The following is a 26795-nucleotide window of genomic DNA, read 5'->3' on the forward strand; positions in this document are numbered from 1 at the left end:
AAGACTGGGTAGAAATGAAGTCTTATTGCAAATTAATTCAGTTCTTATTTTAACTAAGAAGAAATTAAATAGCTAGTACATTATGAGCAGAATATGTAGCTTACTCGACATACAGACTCAGGTGTTACAGGACTATTATGAATTATTCATATCAGCAGTTTAATTATTTTGTCATACAAAGATATTCTCAGCAGAATCAAGAAAGTTAAAGGTCAAGAGTATCGGAAGCATACATGTGTTTACCTTACTTATTGGAAATCCAAAGACTTCTTCGAAATAAGCGGGCTGACTTATCAAGAGCAAATAAAAGGTCCAGCTTCTGCAAAAATTGGCCACAATGATTGCGTAAACTGGCAAAGATGTAAAAAATTTCTTCCACGGTGTGTTAAATTTCTAGGGAGTAAAGATACCGTGAGGTTTCTTTTAGTGAGGATATTGACATCGGATTTATTTTCAAGAGGATAGTACAATCCTTAAAGGAAATATTCATAGACAAGAGGCAAGACTCTGCCTGTTTATTTATACTTACACTTAGACTAACCAAGTTGGCACCTTCCCCTATGCTTGTCTCTATATAGGTCCTCTCCTCAATGGATATCGTTGGGTGAGCTGCAGGGCACTCGTAGGCCTGCAACAGCCAGAACAGGTACCAAATAATCCCAAACATACCTGCAGTTGAAAAACAAAGGGCTTGATGAGACAGTCTGTTTTTTTATTTCATCTTTCCCATCTTTACAATACTCCCCAAAAGCAATAGGTTCAGGTAAGAGAAGTTTCTTTGTTGACTTTCCTGTTGTCGCTAAACTGGTATTTAAAGAAAGATAATGTTCTGCTTGTTACAAAAATCAACTTTAACATACACATTAATCACAAGTAGACAAGTATTCCTTTTATACCATCAACTTGTCTTGGTGATCTCTATTTTCCCATAATAAACCCTCAGCCAAACTCTTGCACAGTAAAGTACCATCTCTCTGAGTCACCCTGTGAATGCATACAGTCAAATCACTCACCATAAATATAAAAGACGGAGGCCCATCCAATGTACTGTACCAGCACTCCAGCCAGGGGCATGGCCACCACGGCCCCTGCATAAGAACCTGGAACAAGGAAAAGTTGAGGAAGGTTGACCCATCCTCATGCAAGACTTCCCACAGAGAGTGCATGCAGACATGGGAGGACAATGCAAACTGAGGCTGACTCGTGCTTCCTCGGTGCAGAGTCAGGCCAACTCCTGGCGAGTCTTCAAACGGGCTCCCAGGAAAGGAAAGTCACCAGGAGCCCTTCAGCTTCACCCATGGATTAGACAATGGTTTCTTGGGCATCACAATTTGAAATTACATAAGAGAATAGAGAGCCGGGTGTGGTGGTGCATGCTTGTAATATCAGTACTTGGGAAGCTGAGACAGGAAGATCACAGGTTTATGGACAGTCTTAGCTACTTAATGAGGCCCTGTCCCCAAAATAAAGAATAAAAAATAGGGCTGTGGGTGTTGCTCAGAGGTAGAATTCCACAAAATAAAAAATAATAAGAGAACAAAATCAGATGAAAAAAAATCAAAGGAAATTTAAAAAATTCACCCAGGCACAATATTGGGTTTGGGGTATTAAAGCTAGTAAATGAAGGAAAACAGAAAACCTGCCTTTCAGAACTCACAGTTTAGAGGATTCTCACTGAGGCTTATATTAGATGAGAGACACTGAACTATTAAAAGGACTGTGTTTTATCAGCCTTGATTAAAAAAAAAAAAACCAGACATTGTGGTATAGGCTTCTAATCCCAGTACTTGAGAGGCTGAGACAGGAGGAGAACTGCAGGTTTTGGGGCCAGCCATAGCAATTTAAGCCTCTTAGCAACTTAGTGAGACCTAGTTTGAAAAAAAAAAATTAAACAAAGCTAGTGATGTAGCTCAGAGGTAGAATGTCCCTGGGTTCAATCCTTAGTACCATAAAATTTGTTTTAAAAATCAGAAAGTTGAATTTCAGTATGGCAAGAGAACTGTTATATCAGTCTATTACCTAATTGGATAGTACATTTCTTAAGTTTATTCCACTGAATTAAAAAATACAGGAGAACATTGTTTGGGGTGGGGTTCTTGTACTGGGCCCCAGTGGACAAGACTAAAAGTCAAAATAAAGTAATTTATGTAAAGTTCCACCAAACCAAAACTAATCTATGATCTGACTTTTCAAGAAATCAGGAGAAATGAGAGATAACAGCCAAATTTTCTTACTAGCATGATGATATAGTTTCCTCAGCCTTGATCCTTATCCCCCCCAAAAAATGTAATCTGATGTTAACCAATTGACTATTGTCTATTCTGTGTCCTTGTACCTGCTATCTATAGGGAAAGTGACCATCGGCATCTTGTTCTTTGTTTCTCATTTTGGGGGGTTATTTTAGCCCTCCTTTTTCCATAAAAACCAACGTCTTCTGATTGGTCCTTTTGGAATAGCCATTCCATTTTATAAAGTAAACATACTGATTCCAGAATTGAAAATAAAGCCAATTAAGATCTTTAAACTAGGCGGGCATAGTAGCACATGCCTATAATTCTAGTACTTGGGAGGCTGAGACAGGAGGATTATAGGTTAGAGGACAGGGATGTAGAGCGACTCTGAGCAAACTAGTAAGACCCTGTTTCAAAACAAAAAACAAAACACTTGGTGGTGTGGCTCAGAGGTAAAATGTTACTGGGTACCATACATACACACACACAAAAAAAAAATCTTTAAATTAAATTGTAATTTTGTCCTTTGACATCTCCTACTTTGTAAATACTTAACCTTGTAGAATACTTACCCATGTTTGGCTGTTTATCTTGTCTAGACAAGATAATAAGGAATAGGAGCAGTGACCTGGATTTCCTATCTTCTGTAGCTCTGGGATACCTGGTAGGAAAACAGGAGCCTCACAAATTTCCAATAAATATTAACTGACCTGAAAAAATTACTCTCCGAAATTTTCCTTGGGCCATGAATAAGAAAATTCTTGCTTCAGAAAAATGAGCATGAAGAAAGGAAATTCTGCATTCCAGAATCCAATGCTAAGGAAGAGCTTTAAAAACTGGAAATGGGGGGATTGTTCAGAGAACTGGATGAAACTGCATCTTTCTAGGCTGGAATTGACCCTCTAGGAAAAGTTCAGCCTGGGATCTTGACCTGAGGAAGTCAAGAAAAACTCCTTCAGAGATAAGACAGGCATGAAGTATCTGTCTCGTGGGGTTGGTGTGAGGATAAACTAAACTATGTACGTGAAGATGCTTTGTAAGCAATAAAAATGCCAACTCTGGCTGTTTCTATTATGCATAGAATGACTGCATACTTTTTTAACACCTCAGAATTTCTCATACCAATAAGGCAAGCACTCTGGGGCATATGTCAGAAAAGGACTCAAGGTCTGACTCTGTTGTACAGGTGAAGACGGTGGTCTTCTGCCCCTGGGGTGAAGGTGTACCTGGGACTGGGGGGAGAGGAGGAGGGAGGGAGGAATAACCAAAAACCAGGATGCACCACACGTTTTCTGTGTGCTGAGTACTGTGCTAAGTATTCCATACCCATGATTTTATTCAACCTGATGACTTAGGTACCAACATCATTCCCATATTACAGGAGAAAACAAGCCTTGGGGAGGGGAGGTAAACTGTATAAAGGACAGGTTTCCTATACTGAGAATCAGGTCCGTGGGACTCGAAAGCCCTTACACTGTAATAATTTGGTCTGATCTCCTTCACTCAAAAGTGCCCATTAACTCTCCCATTGTAAGAAGTATTCTGTCACTGAGAAAATGACAACGTGACCTCGGCTACCCTTCCAAACCCTTCCTGGGCCTTTCAGACAAGGCTCTGGTGTCATCTTCAGACACAGCCCCTTGAGCACCTCCCTCAACATGGCGCTCAGCCCTTGAAACTGCTCTCAAGCTGCCCCCACCCCGAAGCAGAACACACCTGGGTCCCCCACGTGCTCACCACAGAGAGAAAAGGAGGCCCTCAGTGACCACTGAGTGGCATGGGGAAGTGGAGGACCTGAAATGGGATTGAGAGACCCAATTCTGTCCTCATGAGCCATGCGGATTTAAATCTTATTTTCCACAGTGTTCTCAATTGTAAAACAAAGGAGTGTGACTAGAGGTTTTCTAGGGTTCCCCTCTCACTCCAATATCCTTTGAGATTAAGAATTAATTGGCCCCAAGGCTGAAGTCCCTTCATTTTCCCTTGGCTGTCCTTTGAAACAGGGCCACGCCTTAGCTGGGGCTTCGACTTTGATCTGGCAGCTTTCTCTGAGAGTCAAACGATTCCTTAATTGAGTCTTTTGAGGGCCATAAAAACACTAAGCATCGGGAGTGGCTGCTAGTCATTTTCCTTTTGCTGGCAAATCAAAACAAGATGTCTTACTAATAGACCATCTAAAGAAAGCAAGGTCAAGGATGGGACATCCCACAAAGGCTGCGGGGACAGAGTCCTACAGGCTTCTGGAGTTGACATAAGTTCAACAGTAGGGCAGAGATGTTCTTGACCTGCAAACAAGAGGCCTGAGATGGTGTCTAAGGACAAGAGAACCTACAGATGTCTTGGGAAAAACAAGCTTGAGAAATCAGAGTGCTGGAGAGAGAGAGAGAGAGAGAGAGAGAGAGAGAGAGAGAGAGAGAGAGAGAGAGAGAGAAGCCCAAAGAAGACCCTCCACTAATCGCCTGGTAGCCTTGGGTGAGTGGGGTGGCTGGTTGATTGGTTGGTTCACTTGTTTTGCATGGCTGGGGATTGCACCCAGGGCTTCTCACATGCTAGACAAATACTCAACCCCTGAGCTATATCCCCAGCTCAGACAGAACAATTTGGTTTTTTTGGTTTTTTGTTTTTTGGTGGTACTGAGGGTGGAACCCAGAGGCTTTCTACCCCCAAGCTATACTCCCAGACCTATTTTCTATTTTATTTGGAAACAGGGTCTCACTAAGTTGCTGAGAGCCTCACCAAGTAGCTGAGGCTGGCTTCAGACCTGTGCGATCCTCCTGTCTCAGTCTCCCAAGTGCGGGGATTACAAGCGTGTACCACCATGCCCGGCTCAGACAAAACAATTTAAACAGTTATTCATGCACTGAACTACCTTCGCCACAGCTAAGGAAGCCAGCTAAACTACGCTAAAGAACATGAAAGAGGAAGATTGAGTTAACATTGTAAGCACACATTCTTTAATCGAGAAAGAAAATAAAGCTGGCATTGAGAGACAGGCTAAGAGTAGATGAGCCATATGGACAAAGACAGTGAAGGGCTTCAGGGAGCCAGCTCTGCAAGGAAAGGGCCTCAGTTCCTGGATGAAGAATCTGAATTTCAACAAAGCAGAGCGATCTGCTTAGGATGCAGCCATAACCAGGATGCTATGGCGGCATCTTCCCACTCAGCCACCTCAAAACAGCCCCTAAATGGGAGGATACGTTTCATATCGCTTTAGAATAAAATCCAGGAATGAAGAGTTTAGGATCTATTCTTAGCAAAGGTAAAGGAAATGGAGGAGTTCCTGGCAAAAATGGTTCCTAAAAAACAATTACATAACTCAAATGTGTTCTAAACATAGTACATAACAGTAACTTTTCTCATAGCACATGATTCTTTTATAGGCAAATACTATTTTTTAAGTCAGATTATTATTGGAAAAAATAGACAATGAGAGTAACACATGCATATCTATGTTTATAGCAGCACAATTCACAACAGTCCAATTATGGAACCAACCTAGGTGTCCATCCACCAAGGAATCGATTAAAAAATTATGGGATGTACACACAACGAAATCCTATTTAGCCATAAAGAAGAACAAAAGTATTATCATTTTCAGGCAAATGGATGGAACTAGAGAATATTATACTGAGTGAAAGTAGTTGGTCACAAAGAAATGAACATAGCCAGGTGTGATGGTGCACACTGTAATCCCAGCATTCGGGAGACTGAGACAGGGGGATCGCGGTTCGCAGACAGCCTCAGCTACTTAGTGAGGCCCTCCGCAACTCAGTGAGACCTGGTTTCAAAATAAAGAATAAAAAATAGGGTAGGGGCTGTAGCTCAGAGGTCAAATGCCCCTGGGTTCCATCCCCAGAGCAGCAAAAAAAAAAAAAAAAATGAACATCAGATATTTTCCCTCATATGTGGAAGCCAGGGAGAAACTGGAATACAAAAATGACTCTTGACTAAGGAGGAGAAGCCCTCGTGGAGTGATGGAGGGGCTAAGGGAAGGCGGCAGGTGGGGGGAGATTTGATGAAGGAAGCATTTATTTGATTTTTTTATATTTTTTTGCAGTACTGAGGATGGAACCCAGGGGCATTCTACCTCCAAGCTACACCCCAGCCCTATTTTATATCCTTTATTTTGAAACAGGGTCTCACTGAGTTGCAGAGGGCCTCACTAAGTAGTAGCTGAGGCGGTCTGCGAACCGCGGTCCTCCTGTCTCAGCCTCCTGTCTCAGCCTCCCGAATGCTGGGATGACAAGGGTGCATCACCACATCCGGCTTTGGACTCCAATTTTATCTGTCATGTGATGGCAACAATGAATCTAGCTACCTCTGTGACCATGTGTGTAGTATTAGTGAGGAAAGTTCACATCTGGAGTCAGCTGGTCTCTTCTACCTCCACTAGGTAGTGACCTTGGCCAGCAGCTGACTTTGGTTTCATTATAAAAAGAAGAGCCCTAGCACATCTCTTACACTTTGTCCTTGGCAAACATCCTTTGTTGGTTAATCCAACAGCCATTTCCAAGCCCCTACCTTGCCCTTCTCTACTGCAGAGGCTGGAGAAGCCAGGCACATGCTTTCCCAGTGTTGTCGAAAGCCTGTGGCACCCTTAGGAGCCAGGAAATGCGAGTGGAAGCCTGCTAGGGGCCTGGAGAGAGCTTCTGCTTTCCTGATCAAAAGGTCAGATGGAGTGAGCACGCGAAGGAGAAGCTACCACGCTGAGCACCACAAAGCAGAGAGTGTCCGGATGGGCCACTGAGCCCCAGAACCAGCCGCAGCGACCACTCCCCCTTGGGATTCTGTTATGTGAGAAAAATAGATTCTTTTTTTTTAAGCCTCTTGATAGGGTCTTCAGTTACTTGAAGTAAAAAAAAAAAAAAATCACTAAATGAGGCATGTTAAGATTCAAATGCACTTACCACAAAAGGAAGTGGTGGCCAGGCGGCTTCTCTCCAGCGGGGGCGCCCACTTGCTCCACATCCCGTGGCAGGCTGGGTAAGTCACGCCCTGGCAGAGGGTTGCAAACCGATGATTACATGTGACTGCAACTTCCGTTTGTGTTTAAAACATGGATGCTGTTTCTTCACACTGGCTATAACACAAACACCTAATCGATACACACGGCTATAGATTGAAAATGTGTGTGTGTGTGTGTGTGTGTGTGTGTGTGTGTGTGTCCCTCAGATTCCTGTGTTAAAACCTCAGCTCCAGTGAGATGGGACTGGGAGATGGGCCTTGGGGAGGTGATTAGGGCTTGAAGGTAGCGTCCTCTCCAGGGAGCATCCGAGCCCTTCCTGCCCGTTGAGCACGTGGACAGAAGACGGCTGTCTGTGAACCAGAATGCGGTCCCTCGCCAGACACTGAGTCTGCGGGTACCTGACTTTTGGACTTTCAGCCTCCAGAACAGTGAGCAATAAATGTATATCGTTTCTGATGTTCCACTATAGAAGCCCAAGCAGGCTGAGATAGACACTACCCAGCATCACTCAGCTATCCTGACTCAGGGCTTTCCACAGCTCCCAATCTTAACTGCCTGGCCTACATTTTACCTGAAGGATGGTCTATGTCCCCATTACTTTCTTAAGAATGGTGGGTGTGTCTCTAGTGGGAGTCAAGTTGGATTTGAGATATAGTGACAATCTACACGCTGAATTTTAATTGTTACATCTTCTAGTAAGCCTTAGATAAACAGGTAATGGGCCACATCAAACCCATGACTTCAAAGATAACTGTTGCTAAGAACAAGGGTTTGCAGTTTTGCTTTTGAAGTGAGTTGATCTAGGAACAAACAATAGGCAAATAGACAAGTTGTACAGGCTTCACATGGTGAAGGTTAGAGGTGAATGTCAGGGTTTGGGAAACATGGCTGTACATCAGCAGTTGGTAAATATGACCCAGTTTGACCCACCATCTGTTTTTGTGTGGCCTGTAAGGTTTATAAAGTGGTCAAGAAAAAAAAATCAGAAGAAGATAATACTTTATGGCACATAAGAATCATGTGAAATTCAAACTCTCGGGATCCAAAAAGTGTGAATGGATCGCAGCCCGCCCATCTGTTTCCACAGTGTCTGTGGCCCGTTTGAACAATAATGGCAGCTTTGGGCATGGGCAGCTGCAATAGACAAGGCCTGCAAAACTCAAATTGTTTGCCTCCTGGTTTTAAATCATGCTGCTCCTTCCAGCAAATTAAATCTCCACACCAGGCCACATCCATTTATAGGCTGGTTTTTTGTTTGTTTGTTTGTTTGTTTAACTGGGGATTGAACCCAGGAGCATCCTACCTCTGTGCTACATTGTCAGGCCTTTTTGTTTTGTCATTTGAAACAGGGTCTCACTAGGTTTCCTTCTGAGAGACGCACTAAATTGCTGAGGCTGATCTCAAACCTGCAATCCTCCTGCCTCAGCCTCCCAAGTACTGGGATTACAGCCATGTGCCAGCCCACCCAGCTCATATTTTTTAACAAAATGCATTTAAATCACTTTCACTAAAGGAAAGATGTCTCTTGCTATGGGAACCATAGGTTTGGAGCTTTCAATTCCATCCTCTATGAAGATAAAGGGGGTTGTATTAAATTATCTCTAAGATCACTATGGAGCACATGGTCCTTTATTGTGTACAAAGCTGACACCACACAAAAGCAGTTTCACTAAAATATTCACAGTTGCAGCACCCATCACCAGAGAGCTGGGATAGCAAGACAAGATTGGAAACAGGAATACTGAGTAAAGGAGGTTTTCTTCAGAATCTGAATTTTCTAAAGGGCCATGCTGTCTCTGGCAATATCAAAAAACATCAGGCAGGTGTATCTCCTACCTCCACGAGACCCTGCAAAATCCTGACGCCCATGACACAGCCGTAATGCACTCTGGCGGCAGAAGGGATGAACATGTTCAAAGTTGATGTTAAGAAGATGGCAGCTCCGAAGACCCTAGGATACCAAAGCTCTGTGTGATCGATAGTGGAGGAGGCACTTGGGTTACCCATCAGAAACAAACCTACCAGTTCGTGAAAAATATTTAGGAAAATTAAGAGAAACAAATTCGGGGATATAGATGTTGTGTTAAGGGTCCGGTGTGCCCCGACTAGACTCTCCAGCTGCCTTGATTCCCAAGTTGCAGTCCATGGGCCAATTGTGGACATATTGATGGCAGCACAGAGATGTCTGCCTGAGGGATGTCCTAGAAAGTTACAGAATGACTTGCCTCTGCTCCCCACAGTGCTCAGTACACAGGGATGCTGACTGTCCAGGAAGCATTTGGACCTGGGATCCACCAAGCACAGGGTAAGCTGTGGACTTGTCTTAGCCCCCAACACCACCTTCTCTTCCTGCTGGCCCAGTGTGTCCTGTGAAAAAGACCGGGCAGCATTTTCTTCCCTTCTCCCACATGTTAAGGATACTTCAACCATTTTGCATGCTGGGAAATTATACGTGATTGCTTTTAGAGAAGAGGTGTAAACAGTAACCAAGGAGACAGTAGTAGCTACTCTTTGATCACTGTGTGTGTGTGTGTGTGTGTGTGTGTGTGTGTGTGTGTGTGTGTGTGTGTTTACCGGGGATTGAACCCAGGGACATTCAGCCTCTGAACTACATCCCCAAATTTATTTTTTACTTTTATTTTGAAACCAGATCTTGCTAGGTTGCTGAAAGTCTGACTGCAAACCTGCGATCTTCCTGTCTCAGTGTCCCAAGTGCTAGGATTACAGGTATATGCCATCATATCCAACTCTTTTGATCACTTTTTTTTTTTCAGTGCTAGGGACTGAACTCAGGGGCATTCTACCTCTGAGCTACACTCCCCAGCCCCATTATTTTTTATTCTTTATTTTGAAACAGGGTCTCACTAAGTAGCTGAGGCTGGCCATGAATCTGCAATCTTCCTGTCTCCGCCTCCCAAGTACTAGGATTACAAGTATGTACCACCATGCCCAGCTCTTTTGATCACTTTTCAAAAATACAATATATAAGCTGGTGTGGCAGTGCATACTTGTTATCCCAGTGCTTGGGAGGCTGAGAAAGGATGACAGGTGCACAGCCAGTGTTAGCAATTTAGTGAGGCCCTCTGCAACTTAGTGATGCCCTGTTACAAAATAAAAGAATAAAATCAGGCTGGAGGTATAGCTCAGAGAGAGAATGCCCTGGGATCCATTACCAGTACAATAGATAAATAACAATAATTAAAAGATACAAATTAGACAAGAACATAAGAAGGACAGTCGTGCTTATATATAATTAGATTTTTTGTGGTACCAGGGATGGAACCCAGGGGCATTGTACCCCTGAGCTACACCCCCAGTCCTATTTTTTAATTCTTTTTGTTTTTCACACAGGGTCTCACTGAGTTGTGAAGGGCTTTGCTAAGTAGCTGAGACTGTCTGCAAACAGCAATCCTCAGGTCTCTGCCTCCTGAGTGCTGGGATTACAAGCATGCACCACCATGCCTGGCCATAATTAGATTTTATGGTAGTGGCTTTCAAACATTTTTTTCCCTTTTCTTCTTTTTGTGATACTAGGAATTGAACCCAGGACCAGTCTACCTCTGAGCTATACCCTCAGCCCTGTTTTATTTTTTATTTTGAAATAGGATCTCACCAGCTTACTGTATACTGCTGGCCTTGAGCCTGGGACCCTCCTGTCTCAGTCTCCCAAGTACTGGGATTACAGATGTACACTACCACATCCAACTAACTTTTTGACCCTAACTTTAACACACATTTCTCATTGCAGTCTAGTCTATCTATATTCATACACTCAATTATTTATTTATGTATTTATTTATTTATTTATTTTTGGTACTGGGGATGGAACCCAGGTGCCTTCTACCTCCGGGCGACACTCTCAGATCTATTTTATATTTTTATTTGGAAACAGGGTCTCACTAAGTTGCCTAGAGTCTCACTAAATAGCTGAGGCTGTTTTCAAACCTGAGCGATCCTCCTGTCTCAGCCTCCCCAGCGCTGGGATTACAAGTGTGCCACCACCACACCTGGCTCATACACTCAATTATAAATTGAACCAGTATCTACCCGTACATGCAATGCACTCAGTATATTCTATTCTGTTTTATTCTATTTTATTATCTTCTGATTTTCTTTCTTTCTAAAAGAATGCTCATTGGTAGATCACTAGATTGATTTCACAACCATCTAATGAGTTATATTTCAGAATCTGAAAAATACTGCTTTTTATACTTTTATTGAAGATACTGCTTTATAAAATGTAATATACTTCATTAAATTGATTAATCCAAGGTCATTTAAGAAATACATTGAAAGTGACCTGGAAATATGTAGTACACTCCTTTTCTGGTACATAATACACTCTACAACATCTCCCCCAAGTGGCCATCTTCTTCTGCTTGAATACCTCTAGTGACAGAGAACTCACTGGTTTCTGAAACAGTTCATTCTGCTACTAGACACTTACTGGCTAAAACACCCACCATAGTTTCAAGGGCCTCATAGAATCATCTTGCAGTCTAGAGGCAAGCCCCTCACATGCCACATGCCAGAACCTGTATGGTACTTGGTGACATTAACGTAACACACAGGATCATAGGACATCATTGGTCGGAGGGAACTAAAACACAATTTAGTACCATGTTGGATGTCACAAAGGAGGAAATTGAGCCCCAGAGAAGGAGTGAAAGTGACTCAATAGAGGCAACTCTGTGAGCCTGTGAAGGGCCAGGGACCACTCTCCTGCCTCGGAGTTCATTGTTCTTTATTTACATAATCATTTAATGAGCTGCAAGTGATTTCTAACCAAATTTCATTGGTTAGAAATCAAATTAAAAAAAAAAAAAAAAACTCGCCAGGCATGGTGGCACACACTTGTAATCCCCGTGCTTGGGAGGCAGAGACAGGAGGATCGTGCAGGTTCGAAGCCAGCCGCGCTGGCTTAAGAGACCCTGTTTCCTGTTTCCAAATTAAAAAAAAAAAAAGTATAAAAATTGGTCTGGGAGTGTAACCCAGAGGTAGAAGGGCTTTCAGGAACCCCAGTACCACCACCAAAAAAAAAAAAAAAAAATACTATTAAGAATGAGATCGTAGCCAGGTACAGTGGCCCACATCTGTAGTCTCAGTACTTGGGAGACTGAGACAGGAGAATCACAGGTTTGAGGCCAGCCCTCAGCAACTTAAAAAAAAAAAAAATCCCCGTTTCAAAAAAAAATAAATAAATAAGCCAGGCATGGTGGCACACGCTTGTAATCCCCACCCTTGGGAGGCTGAGACAGGAGGATCACATAGGTTCAAAGCCAGCCTCAGCTACTTATGAGGCTCTCAGCAACTTAGTGAGACCCTATTTCCAAATAAAATAGAAAATAGGTCTGGGAGTATAGCCCAGAGGTAGAAAGCCTCTGGGTTCCACCCCCCAGTACCACCAAAACATAAATTAATTAAAATAAATTAAAAAATAAAGTAGGGCTGGGGGTGTAGCTCAGAAGTAGAATGCTCCCTGGGTTCAATCTCCAGTACCACAAAAAAAAAAAAAAAAACTAGACTGAGATCATGTGGGATTCATGTCTCCAAATCACACCCATCCTGATGGTTCCTATTTTTTTTTAATCCTGCACCCCAAACTGAGAACCAACTATGTAGTTTTTCTAAAGGAACAGAGCCACATTCTAGCCTGTGCGGCACTCCCATTAATTTATCTCACCTGTTAGCAGCAAACTTGTTTGAAATGAAACCTCCTGGAATTTGCGTCACAATATAACCCCAGAAGAAAGATCCATGGATGAGGCCCACTGTCTCTGGATCCCAGTTAAACGATGCCGTCTGGAATTGAGAAATCAGAGATAGCTGTGTCGGTAAGGAAACACCCAGCTGCCGTTTTTCACTGCCGATCCCACACAGTAACCCTATAAGGCCCTTCTTTCCTTCCTTCATTCAACAAACATTTCCAGAAGGCATCCTGCACACTCGGGATATAGCAGCGAAGGCAGCGATCGAGAGTTCTTGCTCTAATGAATCTCGCCTTCTCGTAAGAGAGATATATGAACAAAAGGTGTACAGTCTCTATATATGTAATATAAATATAATTAAATGTGGCATACCACACAGTGAGGAGTGCTAAGGAGAAAACAGAACAACTTGTGAAGAAAACAAAAAATAAAAATAATTAAGTTCTAGGGTTACTGGGTTATTTACTAGGTTATTCAGATACCAGTTCTGTATGAGTACAAAGGGCCTGAGGGTATTAAGTCTCTCGTTTCTTTATGATGATAATAAAACCCATTCTACCTGCTTCCTGCTGCTGCTAAATGTCAACCACGTGGTTTCTTTTATTGCCTTTCTCTCTAAGGGGATGGTGCTCCTGTCTTCTCTGAAAGACATGATACCCTAAAGGAGTCCCTGGGCCTTCTGAGACATGACTTTCATCATCATCAAGACCCCATGAAATTGTAATGGAGGACCAAGAACTTGAATAAACATTTGTCCAAAGAAGACATGCACATGGCCAACATCTGTATGAAAAGATGGCCCATGTCACTGATCATCAGGGGAATGCAAGTCAGATCCACAACGAAAGCCAGGCATGTGACATGTAACCTCAGTTCTTGGGAAGCTGAGACAACAGGAGGATTGCAGGTTAGAGGACTTAGAGGACAGCCTCAGCAAAGTAATGAAACTTTTAGCAAGCTATTGAGACCCTGTTCCAAAACAAAAAAGAAAATATTAAAAGAGTATAGGCATGTTGCTCAAAGGTTGAATGACCCCCCAGGGTTCAAATGCCAGTTCAAATAAAACAAAACAACAGAAAAACACCACAAGCAGATATTACCTCATACCTATTAAGATGGCAATGATCAAAACAGACAAAAAGACAAGTATTGGCAAGACAGTGGAAAACTAGAGCCTTTATATACTGTTGGTGGGATGTAAAATTGTTCAGTAACTATGGAAAACAGTGTAGAAATTTCTCAAAAACTTAAAAAAGGAACTCTAAATATGATTCAGCAATCACATTACTGGGTATTTAGCCAAAAGAACTGAAATCAGGATCTCAAAGATACCTGCATCCTCATGCTGACTAGCCAGGATATGGAAACAATCTGAATGTCCACTGACGGGTGAGTTGATAAAGAAGATGTAGTATATTCACTTAATGGAATACTACTCAGCCTTTTAAAAAAAGAAATCCTATAATATGCAACAAGTTGGATGAACTTGGAGGACATTATGCTAAGAGCTATAAGCAGTCACAGAAGGACAAATCCTGCATGACTCCGCTTCCACAAAGTCTCTAGAACAGTCAGATTCAGAGTCAAAGTGTGGAATGGTAGTTGCCAGGGGCCGGGGACAAAATGGGGAGCTACTAAGTGATGGGCTTAATAAAGTTTCAGCCCAACAAGATGAATAAGCTCTAGGATGCTGTTATACAGCACTGGATAGTCCACAGTAATCACACTTAAAAACTGAAGAGGATAGCTCTCGTGTTTAACACTCTTATCACAATGAAATTTTAAAACATTAAAAATTAAGCTGGGCATGGCGGTGTACACTTGTAATCCCAGTACCTGGGAGGCTAAGACAGGAAGATCATAGGCTCAAGACCAGCCTCAGAAACTTAGCGAGACCCTGCTTCTAAATAAGATAGGGCTGGGGTGTAGCTCAGAGGTAGAATGTCCCTGGGTTCCATCCCTAGTACAAAAAAGAAAATAAAAGAAGAGAAGAGAAGAGAAGAGAAAAGAAAAGACAAGACAAGACAAGACAAGACAAGACAAGAAAAGAAAAGAAAAGAAAAGAAAAGAGAAAAACCTTCCCCTTCAGGCCTGTGGCAACCCCTTTTAAACCTGAAATGATTTTACTGCACGTCTATTCTGTGGAACCAGCAACGCTGCCAGGACACAGGGCAACATGCTCAAGGCCCCAGAGCTAATAAATAGCAGTCACATTTGAAAGCAGGTCTGGCCAATTCAGAGCCTATTCTCTTAACTCTCCAGGACTCGTGATTCAGGCGCAGGACTCTGGACTCTTCCTGAGAGTAATGAGAAATCGTCACAAGATTTATCAGCCTTCAGTAGCCTTTTTGCTTACCATATTCCAGACACTATTCTAGTGACTACCCACATATCAGCTAAAATACCCTTAATATCACTTGTAGAATGTAGACTACATATATATGTAGGATATATATATATATATATATATATATATATAGAGAGAGAGAGAGAGAGAGAGAGTATAATGTAATCTACATTCTACAAGTCAAGTATATATACATATAAACATATATATACATATAATATACATATATAAACATATATATATTTGAAAGACCTACCTATTCATACTGCTTACTTCTCTCATTTTTTTTTTCTGGTACTAGGGATTGAACCCAAGGGGATTCTACCTTCAAGCTACACCCCCAGCCCTTTTAATTTTTTTTTAAAGCAGGATCTTACTAAATTGCTGAGAGTCTCACTAAATTGCTGAGGCTGGCTTCAAATCTGTGATCTCCTCTCTTAGCCTTCCAAAAGCACTGGAATTACAGGTATATGCCACCATGCCATGTTCTCTCCCTTTTTGAAAAGGAGGATTCCAAAATAGCTCAATGTAAAATATCTAATTTTGTACCAACAAAAAGAGACAAAAAAAATGTGTTTCTAGGCATGGTGGTGCACACTTGTAATCCCAGCATTTGGGAGGCTGAAAAAGGAGGATCACAGTTCACCGCCAGCCTCAGCTACTTAGTGAGGCCCTTTGCAACTCTGTGAGACCCTGTTTCAAAATAAAGAATAAAAAATAGGGCTGGGACTGTAATCTCTGGGGTAGAATGCCCCCGGGTTCCATCCCCAGTACCACAAAAAAAAAAAAAAAAATGTGTGTATGTACACACACACACACACACACACACACACACACACCAGCCATTCAGAGCACTTTGCCATCCTGTGGAACATGCTCAGCAGATATCCAAGTTTTGTTCTATTTGGACAAAAAGGAAATAACCTGATACAATTGGAGTTGTTCAAGCCTCTGAAATGCTACAAAAGTCCTACTTTTGAGGTTGGAGAAAACTCTGTAAAGCATATTTGAGATCTTAATCGGTTCCTCCAAGCCACCAGAGGACAAAATCATAGAAACCAGACAGCACGCACTAGCATTTTTCCTTGGGTTTATCAAAATGTCTTTTCTATATGCCTCAAAGCAGACTCTGTTGACCTAGGCCTATCTTTTCAGGCAACAAACAAATGAAAAAAAAACAGCATCTCATTTTGATCTGGGCCTCAGCAGACATGTTTTAATTAGCTGGCCTTGCTCACAAAAGGCCGAAAGAATGCATGTGATACACATCTGAACCCTCACTAATATACATCATTCTTTATTTTTTCAAAAATACATGACATGCTCCTCTACCTCTATCCTGCCCCCCAGCCTCCCCCGCAGGAAAAAAAAAACAGGATATTATTTTAGGACAAATTCAGCTATGGCATCAAAAGAGACTAGTTAGAAGAATCTCCATGGAGCTATTTAACTCTGGCAGAATAATCTCTAAAAAAAAAAAAAAAAAAAAAAAAAAGCCTGAAAGCCAACTGAAGACCTCTTTTTAATGGACCACCATCAAATTTTCCCAAGCCAGTGTTTGGCAGGAGATTGTTCCAGGAGATGCTAATAGATGTGGCATGAAAGAGTGCATCCAGCCTTCAAGTCAGGCCAGGAAACAACTGCATCCCACGTCCCTGACTTGGAAGGTGGCATGAAACCGTCCAGGCTCATGTCAAGCAACATCTTCATCAAAGTACAGCCTAGAGCAGTGAATTTCCACACACCCATGTGGGAAAATCTCCTCTAAACATTTCTGCAAATGTACTTGGGGCCCAGAGAACTATTAGGTGCCTCTCTGCAAATGGACAGATTCCTGCCATAGTCATTTCAGGGCAAATGCTCGGCAAGGCACACACTTCCATTTGTTTTGTTTTTTCTCCTGTAACCTCAACTCATCTCCTATGTCAATCATTTAAGAAGTACACCAGAATGGGAATGGTGGCACACGCTTGTAATCCCAGCGTTCGGGAGGCTGAATCCAGAGAATCATGGTTCGAGGACAGCCTCAGCTACTTAGGGAGGCCCTTTGCAACTCAGTGAGATCCTGTTTCAAAAACTAAAAAGACTAAAAATTAGGGCTGAGGGGGTGTAGCTCAGAGGTAGAATGCCCCTGGGTTCCATCCCCAGTACCGCAAAAAAAAAAAAAAAAGTACACCAGGTTTTATATTTGTAGTGATTCACAAAATAGTTTTACTACATCACATCAGAGTATGCGTGCTAGTGTCTACAACTGCCTTTGAACTGAGCCACGCCCTCCAGTCTGGTCTCACTTCAACCCGACCTCCTCCCATTGGGCAGCCATCATGCTGGGAGCCTCTCCCCTGAATCCCATCCACAGCTTCCTGCATCATTGCCAGGCCTGTGTCCTGGCCCCTGTTTACTTCACTGCCTCCATCTCTAGATGCTCTCTGCCTTCCTACAGAGAGTTCTCAGCCTGCAGTCTATGGAGAGAATCTTGTGAATCTGTGAATCTGGATGGGAAAAAGTCAGTACCTTTATTTTCACTGACAGTTCACTTACATTTAACATTTTTTGCAATTATGAAGCTAGGCAAACAGCCACTATAGTATTACTGATACTTGTGACTCCATCACTAGCAGCAACCATAAATATGTTCAAATCATATTATAGTTGTTGCCACTATTTCAAGCTATCATTTATACTTCAAATTTAAAATTATAGTGATATTTTTAGACCCACAGCTAGATTTAGTCATCTGATATGTTAATAAAGAAGCCCATTTTTTTTTTTTTTTTTTTTTTTTTTTTTTTTTTTTTTGGTGGTACTGAGGTTCCTGGAAACCCTTCTACCTCCGGGCTACACTTCCAGGCACCTATTTTTTATTTTTTATTTTTTCCTTTGGAAACAGGGTCTCTTAAGCCAGCGAGGTTGGCTTCGAACCTGTGTGATCCTCCTGTCTCCACCTCCCAAGCATGAAGATTACAAGCGTGCGCTACCACGCTGGGCAAGAAGCCCTTATCTTTCTATATCACAATTTAGGGGTGAGTGGGGAGAGGAAGGTACTGGGAATTGAATCCAGGGGCATTCTATCTCAAAGCTATAGCCCCAGCCCTTTTTATTTTTTGTTTTAAAACAGGGTCTCACTAGGTTACTGAGAGTCTTGCTGTGTTACTGAGGCTGTCCTTGAACCTCTTTTCTCAGACTCCCAAGTACTGGGATTATTGGCGTTTGCCTTAACACCTGGTTCTTTATATCACAAATTTGATTTTTGAATATTTTATATCAATTTTAATATCATTGGCTTTCTCTATAATCCTTTGTATTTTAAATGAAGAATTTAAAAATTATCTTCACCAGGCATGGTGGCACCTGTAACCAAGTACTGAGATTACAGTACTTGGGGAGGTTGAGACAGGAGGACTGCAGGTTCAAGGACAGCTTCGGCAACTTAGCAAGACCCTGTTTCAAAATTAAAATCAAATAGAGCTGGTGGTATAGCTCAGTGGTTGAACACCCTGAGTTCAATCCTTAGTAACACAGAACACACACACACACACACACACACACACACACACACACACACACAATCTTTAGCAAAAAGTACATTAGTCATCACCAAGTTGTCAAAAGTGTTCATGGCATAGAAGAGTGAAACGCTCGTGTCTCAATCTTTAAAGCACAGTACAGTAGCTGTTTTCTATCTCATTCTATCTCTCTCTCCCTAACAGTCCTTCACACATGATAACCCTTTTGCTTTCAACATTCTTCTTCCCACCTCACCAAAACTCTCTATGGACCAGCCATCACCTTCTCTGGGAATTCTTTTACAATATCGAAGTCTAAGCTAGACCTTGTCCCGGATGAGCCCCAGGATCCTGTACAACCCAGCATATTACCTAGAACCCCAGACTGTCATGACTCCCTGCATGTCTCCATGCAGTGAACCGGAGGGCCCCGTCCCCGTGGCCATCTCTCCCCATCACCTCTCACGGTGTCCGGCACATGGTAGTCGCTCTGTGCTCCCGGCACATCAGTGAATGAATCTCAGTGCATTCCTTCTCGCATGCAGCAGAGCGCTGGCGCAGCTATGGCCAAAACCAAGCTCCTGCCCTGGGTTGATACCGACCTGAATCTCCGGCTTCCCATTCACGTACACGGTGCTATTGTTGACCATTTCCACGATAGCAACGCCAAGATTGCACCGAATCCCAAAGGAAATGCAGAATCCCAGCCCGCTCATGATGGCGATGATGTAGCGCTTGGGGAGGCCGCAGCAGCGGCAGTCGCAGAGCGGGGGCCGGGGCCGGCTCGTCTGCACCGGCCTGCCCTCTTCATTCAGTTCAATGGGGTCTTCTTCTGCGTTTGTCCCATCGATTTTTCTACATTGGAAAAAGAATAGAAAAGATAGGCCAGGATCAGAAAGGAAAAAAAAAAGGATACTAAACAAAAAGTATATTAAAGAAGGGGGGAAATAAAGGAAATCCTGAAGTAGGATGCAGCCTGCACAGTTATTATTATTATCATCATTATGAAAGTCGGTCATAGTGGCCAAGTTACTGATGCTCTAGATAGCTCATTGGACTTTCTGGAGCATTAAATCATTTATCTTTCATAACAACCCCGCGAGACAGGTAGCGTTATCATGCCATTTTGTTTTGTTTTTATTTTTGGGTATTGGGGATTGAACCCAGGGATATTCTACCCCCAAGCTACACATACTAGTCCAATTTTATTTTTTATTTTGCAACAAGGTCTCACTAAGTTGCTGAGTCTGGCCTTGAACCTGCAATCCTCCTGTCTCAGACTCCCACCTACTAGGATTACAGGTGTGTGCCGCCACACCCAGCTTATTGTGCCATTTTATAGGGGAGGAAAACTCGTTTGAGGTGGGATGCAAGCCCAAATTCAGAGTCAATTCCCTTATAATACGCTCCTCTGAATCTCCCACTGAAAGAGTAGTGGGTCATCCACACAGCGTGACCAGCTTCAACCTTAATCTTAGCATCAATTGAAGCTTGCTAGAAGGGTAGGCAAGAAAAAAAGCAAACAATCTGCGATTCTTTTTTTTTTTTTTTTTTTTTTTTTTTTTTGCGGGTCTGGGGATGGATCCCAGGGCATTTGACCTCCGAGCTATACCCCCTGCCCTATTTTTTATTCTTTATTTTGAAACCGGGTCTCACTGAGTTGCAGAGGGCCTCACTAAGTAGCTGAGGCTGTCCGCGAACCGCGATCCTCCAGTCTCAGCCTCCCGAATGCTGGGATTACAAGCGTGTGCCACCACGCCCGGCTTTTTTCTGAATCTTAATTAAAATATCTTAAGGCCTTTCCTAAGCAGAGGTTTGGTTCCTGTCCTTTATCCTTAGGTGGTTCTTCTAAGGAGGTGATCCTCTGGCATCTCTGATCCAAATGGTAGGACTTTCCACTGATTTCTACAAATTCAGACTGCGCATGTTCATTAGAGTAAATGTACTCTTTTCAATAAAAAAAAAAAAAGTAAACCAGGCATGGTGGCACACGCTTGTAATCCCAGTGCTTGGGAGGCTGAGATAGGAGGATTGCAGGTTTGCGGCCAGCCTCAGCTACTTAGTGAGGCCCTCTGCAACTTAGTGAAACCATTCAAAATTTAAAAAAAAAAAAAAAATAGGGCTAGGGGTGTAGCTCAGAGGTGCAATGCCTCTGGGTTCATTCCCCAGTACTGCAAACACACATACACACACACACACACACACACACACACACACACACAGAATAATCAGGCAAACTAAACACTGTCAACTATAAAAAGGAGGTGTTTGTATCCTTTCTCAATATTATAATTCTTCCGAGGATGCTGCCCTGACCCAATTAATGTCCAAATCTTTGTTTAAAAAAATAAGCAAAGCTTACCAGTTTTCATAAAAAATAAAATTTAATAATTAACATCTATTATAAAAGTTAACAATATTGAACACACAAATAATTTGCTCACCAACCCATGCAGAAGGTGATCTTGGCAGGTTCTTACGGCAAGAGTTAAAACATATGTACAAAGAAACACGTACACTGGATTCCATCCGCCAGAAACCTCCCGAGCACTGTGTGCTGGGCATGGAGCTAAGTGCTGGGAGCAATGACAAACGTGCCGTGTTCTCTGACCTCCCGCAGCTCCTAGGCACTTGGGGAAGAAAGACACACGTACACACAGGCGTAGTGACTAGAAGATGTGGGTTTGGTTGAAATCAAAGTGAAAAGCAATGGTAAAAGAGCGAATGAGCTCTCTATAACAGCATGCCACAAAAAGGGTAACTTAGCAGAAACATACTTTCCTACAATTCTGAAAGACGGAAGTCCAAGATGAAGGCGTAGGCAGGGCTGCTTTCTTAGGAAGCCTCTCTCCTTCGCTTCTAGATGACTGTCTGCTCCCTATAACTCTTTGCTGTCTGTATGCCTGTGCCCAGATGATACCAGTCATTTGGATTTGAGCCTCCCCAATGACCTCATTTTAATTTAATTATCTCTTTAAAGATGCCATTTTCAAGCTGGGCATGGTGGTGAACACCCGTAATCCCAGTACTTGAGAGTCTGAGGAGGGAAGACTGCAAATCAAGGCCAGTCTTAGCAATGTACTGAGACCCTCAGCAACTTAGCAAGACCCTGTTTTAAAATAAAAATTAAAAAAAATATGGCTGGGTTGGAGGTAAAATTCTCCTGGGTTCAATTCAATCCCCAGAAACTAATGAGATGATAGATAGATAGATAAGGAAAGAAGAACAAGAACAAGAAGAACAAGAAGGAAGAGGAGGAGGGGAGGAAGGGGAGGGGGAGAAGAGGAAAGAGGAGAAGAAGGAAGAAGAAGAAGAAGAAGAAGAAGAAGAAGAAGAAGAAGAAGAAGAAGAAGAAGAAGAAGAACAACAACAACAACAACAACAACAACAACAAGAACAACAAGAAAAAGAACAGGAGGAGGAGGAGGAGGAGGAGGAGGAGGAGGAGGAGGAGGAGGAGGAGGAGGAGGAGGAGGAGGAACCCAATCCCCAAATATAATCATATTTTGAAATACTGGAGATTAGAAATTCAGCATCTAAAATAGGCCAATCATAATAGCTGTCTGGTAGCGTAGCTTAATGACGATGACGGGAGGTGCATCATAGCACCTGTACATTAAAGAGCTTTCTAGTAGCGAATGGTAAACATTACTCTTGTTGCTGTTAATACAGTGGCTAGCTGTCATAAGCTCAGCGTCTCTCCATGCGTGCAGGTGCTTCAGAAGAAGGGTAATGAGGACTGATGTGTTCAGGCACCATGGGCTCTGAGGAGCCTAATTGGAGGCAGCCCCAGCTGCTGCGCTCTGAGTGCACCAGGGCTTGGGTTTTGGCACGGAGACCACGCTTTCATAGGCTGCTCTCTGCCAAGGACTGAGCACAGCCGGCCTCTGACAGGCAACTGGCTCCAGGAAGCCCCATTAGCCTTGCCAGTCTGGAACCAGCTAACTCTCTGGTTCTGCGGTCTGATTGCTCTCCTAAGCTTGTCCAGTTCCTTCCCTTTTCCCTTGATAAATCTCCCATGTAGCTAATCCTGCCTTGCTGTCTGCTCCTTAGAGGACTTGAGCCAACACAGTCGTGCTCTTGTGCACGGTACCATCTTTGATGTTCTGAGACTTCCCAGAGCGATGAGGAGAAGGGGGGTCGTGTAGTGAGGAAGGACAAGCATCCCCAGAGTGCAGACTCCTTGAGTGGCAGGACCTACGGCTGCCGACCTGAAGCACCTCCTCACCGCCCCTGCCCAGTGGGAGGCCAGATGCGGGGAGCTGCAGGGAGTGGCTTGGGCACAGGGACCCAGTTTGCCTTGCCCAATAGTGGCAGCTGAGCCATCACTTCAAGGGACCTGTGCGTGAGGTCAGGAACAAATGTGGATGAACACCTAGAGGGACCTCCTGAACCACCGGGAATCCTTTGCCCAGCCTGGGGAGCACCAAATTTAATTAATGACTGAAATTTCATTCCCAGCAGGCAGAGGCCTCAGAGTCAGATCTGATTTGTCTTAAAAACATTAAAATTGTGGGAGGATCCGAGCGTGGTGGTACACTCCTATAATCCCAGTACGGGGAAGGCTGAGACGAGGAGGATTGCAGGTTTGCAACCAGCCTCAGCAACATAGCAAGACCCTCATCAACCTAATGTTTCAAAATTAAAAAAAAAAAAAAAAAATCTCACCAGCGTGGTGGCGCATGCTTGTAATCCCAGCATCCGGGAGGCTGGAACAGAAGGAGGATCACAGTTCACAGATAGCCTCAGCTACTTAGTGAGGCACTTTGTAACTCAGTGAGACCCTGTTTCAAAATAAAGGATAAAAAAAAATAAGGCTGGGGGTGTAGCTCGGAGGAAGAATGCCCCTGGGTTTCATCCTCAGTACCATGTAAGAATAATAATAATAATAATAATAATAATAATAATAATAGGGATGAGGGTTTATCTTGGAGGTAGAATTCCCCTGGGTTCAATCCCCAGTACTACAAAAAATACAATAAATTGTAGGAGGGCTGGGATGCAGCTCAGGGGTGGGGCACTCGCCTAGCATGTACAAGGCCCTGGGTTCCAGAAGAAGAGACCAAAAAAGAACTTTCTTAAGAAGTGGAGGGCTTTAATTATCCATAATAGCTATTTACCCCATTCGGTTTTCTGTCTGCCTGTGGTCAGTCTTTCAGATCAAAGATTCTTCATTCTCTTTAGGGTGACATCCATCATTGTCGTTTCTCCAAATATAGAAAGCTGCAGATTGCGGGCTGCCAGCTCTTTACACCCGAGGGAGAGCGTGCCTACTGTCCTCTGTCCACTGAGCATCCAAACCCCTCAGATCTGCTGGCTTGAGATATGCGAACCAGCCTTTACGGAACCTTTTACTTCCAATTCCTACCATTTGTGGCAAAGGATTTGTTTTGTTTTATAGGTAATTAGGTCAACATTTGTAGCACAAAGTGAGAAAAACTTACAGATAATTGTAGGAGTTTTTTAAACCCTTTCACTTGCTTACATATGAGCTTTTCACCAGAACTTTTTTAATTAAAAAATTAAAATTATTATTTATTTAAAGAGCTAACTCTCTAGTTCTGCTCAAAACATGGTTTTAATTTGTTCATAAAATGTATCCTATTAGTGCTGATTTTTTTGTGTATTGGAATTCAGGGGCATTCTAACTCTGAATTATACCCTCAGCCCTTTTTATTTTTTAATTTGAAACAGGGTTCTAAGTCACTGAGGGTTATAATGGGATTCTAAACTATAGAATAGGGATAAATCCTATTTCTCAAGATTGCCTTGAGAATTAAGAGATATAATATCTAGTAAAAAAAAAAAAAAAGCAAAACAAAGAAACCTCACAGTGTCTAAAGTGGAGGAGGTAGTCAAAGTCTTTAGGTGTTGTTTCTGATATTAGAGATCGAAACCACAGCATTCTACCCCCTAGCTACACCCCCAGCCCTATTTAATTTTCTTATTTTGAAACAGAGTCTCACTAAGTTGCCAAGACCAGCCTCTACTCTGCCATCCTCCTGTCTCAGCCTCCCGAGGACTGGGATTACAGGTGTGCACCACTGCACTGGGCTAGTCAGTCTTATTCTTTGCTTCCTTCTTCCAGTAGAAGGAAAGTCTCTGACCCAGGCTTGCAAATGCCCGCCTTCCCACTGCCTCTTCACACGGCCCTTCCTGTGCACACACCCCGGAGTCTTTGCATATCCAAATTTCCTCTCATTGTATGGCTCTTACTCATACCCAATCATATTAGATTAGGGTCACCCAGCACAGTTCCACAGATTTGGGGGTGTTCCTCTACACTGTTTTTGTTTTCCTCATTTAAGCAGAGTTGATACTCCCTGCCTCAGCAGGGAATAACATAGACAGTTAAAAAAAAAAAAATCCTTAGCCACAGGTGACAATTAAAAACCCCATAGTCACATCTCGCCCATAGACACATCTCGCCCATAGACATGTTTGGTTTTTATTGAATGATGTAATGTGTGTGTATGGAGGTTTTTTAGAATTTGGACTCATTGATGGAGTTTTTTTTTTTTTTAAATCAGGAGATATTTAAAAAGAAAACAGAATTTGTGGCTTATTTTGAAAAATCTGAAGACCTGGAGTTGTTGGGCCCACACTCTTTTGGCTACAGTTGGCTCCCCGTTTACAGAGGGACAGTCTCCACCCTCAGCTCGGTTGCCACTTAACATTATTCTTGCACTGTTCTTATTCTTAGAGTTTAAAACTAAGAAGAAGAAAGACGTTTTGATTTACCCATACATCTATCAAAATAGAGAAATAAAAATTAGGCCAGGAGCAAAGCAGTGTAGTAGATAGCCATCATTGTAGCTGACCAATGCCTTCGTGGCCTCTTAAGATACTGAATCTAGCCGGGCGTGGTGGTGCACACTTGTAATCCCCGCACTTCAGAGGCTGAGACAGGAGGATCACGTAGGTTCGAAGCCAGCCTCAGCTACTTAGTGAGGCTCTCAGCAACTTAGTGAGACCCTGTTTCCAAATAAAATAGAAAATTGGTCTGGAAGTATAGCCTGGAGGTAGAAAGCCCCTGGGTTTCAGCCCCAGTATCTCACACACACACACACACACACACACACACACACACACACACACAAAGATACTGAATCTTGCTTGAACAACAGAGAAAACTGTTTTCCCTAGGCTTTCCTATGGCTAAAATGCAGGCATAAGAGATGCTACATCAGAAATAAATACTTGGTAAAGCCAGGCATGGTGCTGCATGCCTGTAATGTACTTGGGAGGCTGAGACAGAGGATGGCTGGTTCGAGGACAGGCTCAACAAGTACTGAGACTCTCATCAGCCTAGCGAGACCCTGTTTCAAAATAAAACTTAAAAAAAAAAATAGTGCTGGAGATATAGCTCAGAAGTACAAATCCCTTGGACTCAATCCCCATACCACACACACACACACACACACACCTCAAGTGAGACTAAGATTCAGAAGGAACAAGAGGACACAGTGTACAGGAGAAATGGCAATGGTGGTAAAGGCAAGGGTGAAAACGATTGCTCCTCCATATCTGCTCTGGCAGAATTTCTTGAACAAGTCATAACTACTATGGGTACTTAAGAGCAGGCAGTGGAGACATCTGTGTTTTGTCCAGCACAATCTAGAGGTATGATCTAGTGTGTTTTCTGCTGCTTGTTTCCTGAAGGCAGAGCATCCAGGCCTGGTCCTCCAAGGGCTTCCGAACATGCTCTCCTGGCTGGGACACCATGTCAGCTAAAGTGAACTCTTGATCGCACGTGAGAACGTTGATACAGCACATTTCTTTATGGAAGCGGAGACTACTTCCGTCTGTTAATATGTAAAGTGTGTCTACATTTTAAAAAATGCAATATGGCCCTTGCACTAAGCTTTAAGAGGCACTTAGAGAATTTTGTTATATACAAATATTTGGGAGAAGAGGGAAAATAAACTTTAGATAAGAAAATAAAGCCAGGCATGGTGGAGCACAACTGTAGTCCCAGCTACTACTGGGGACTCAGGAGAGAGCACCAAGGCCAGCCTGGGGAGCACAGGGATAAAC

At 42.9% G+C, this 26795-nt stretch overlaps 1 protein-coding gene across 1 annotated transcript in view; it reads right to left on the reverse strand.

The window, feature by feature from the left end:
- Positions 1-26795, reverse strand: part of SLC17A8 (solute carrier family 17 member 8) — a gene marked incomplete at both ends in the record, with an annotated part of 56901 nt that overhangs the window by 15993 nt on the left and 14113 nt on the right. The window contains 7 exons of the mRNA XM_080706457.1: positions 244-393; positions 530-669; positions 1014-1100; positions 7139-7226; positions 9034-9148; positions 12881-12999; positions 19361-19613. Coding sequence (XP_080562583.1) covers positions 244-393; positions 530-669; positions 1014-1100; positions 7139-7226; positions 9034-9148; positions 12881-12999; positions 19361-19613 — 952 coding nt within the window. The remainder of the gene's footprint in view (positions 1-243; positions 394-529; positions 670-1013; positions 1101-7138; positions 7227-9033; positions 9149-12880; positions 13000-19360; positions 19614-26795) is intronic.

The sequence above is a fragment of the Muscardinus avellanarius genome, assembly GCF_963383645.1.
Source record: "Muscardinus avellanarius genome assembly, chromosome: 11".
NCBI lineage: Eukaryota > Metazoa > Chordata > Mammalia > Rodentia > Gliridae > Muscardinus > Muscardinus avellanarius.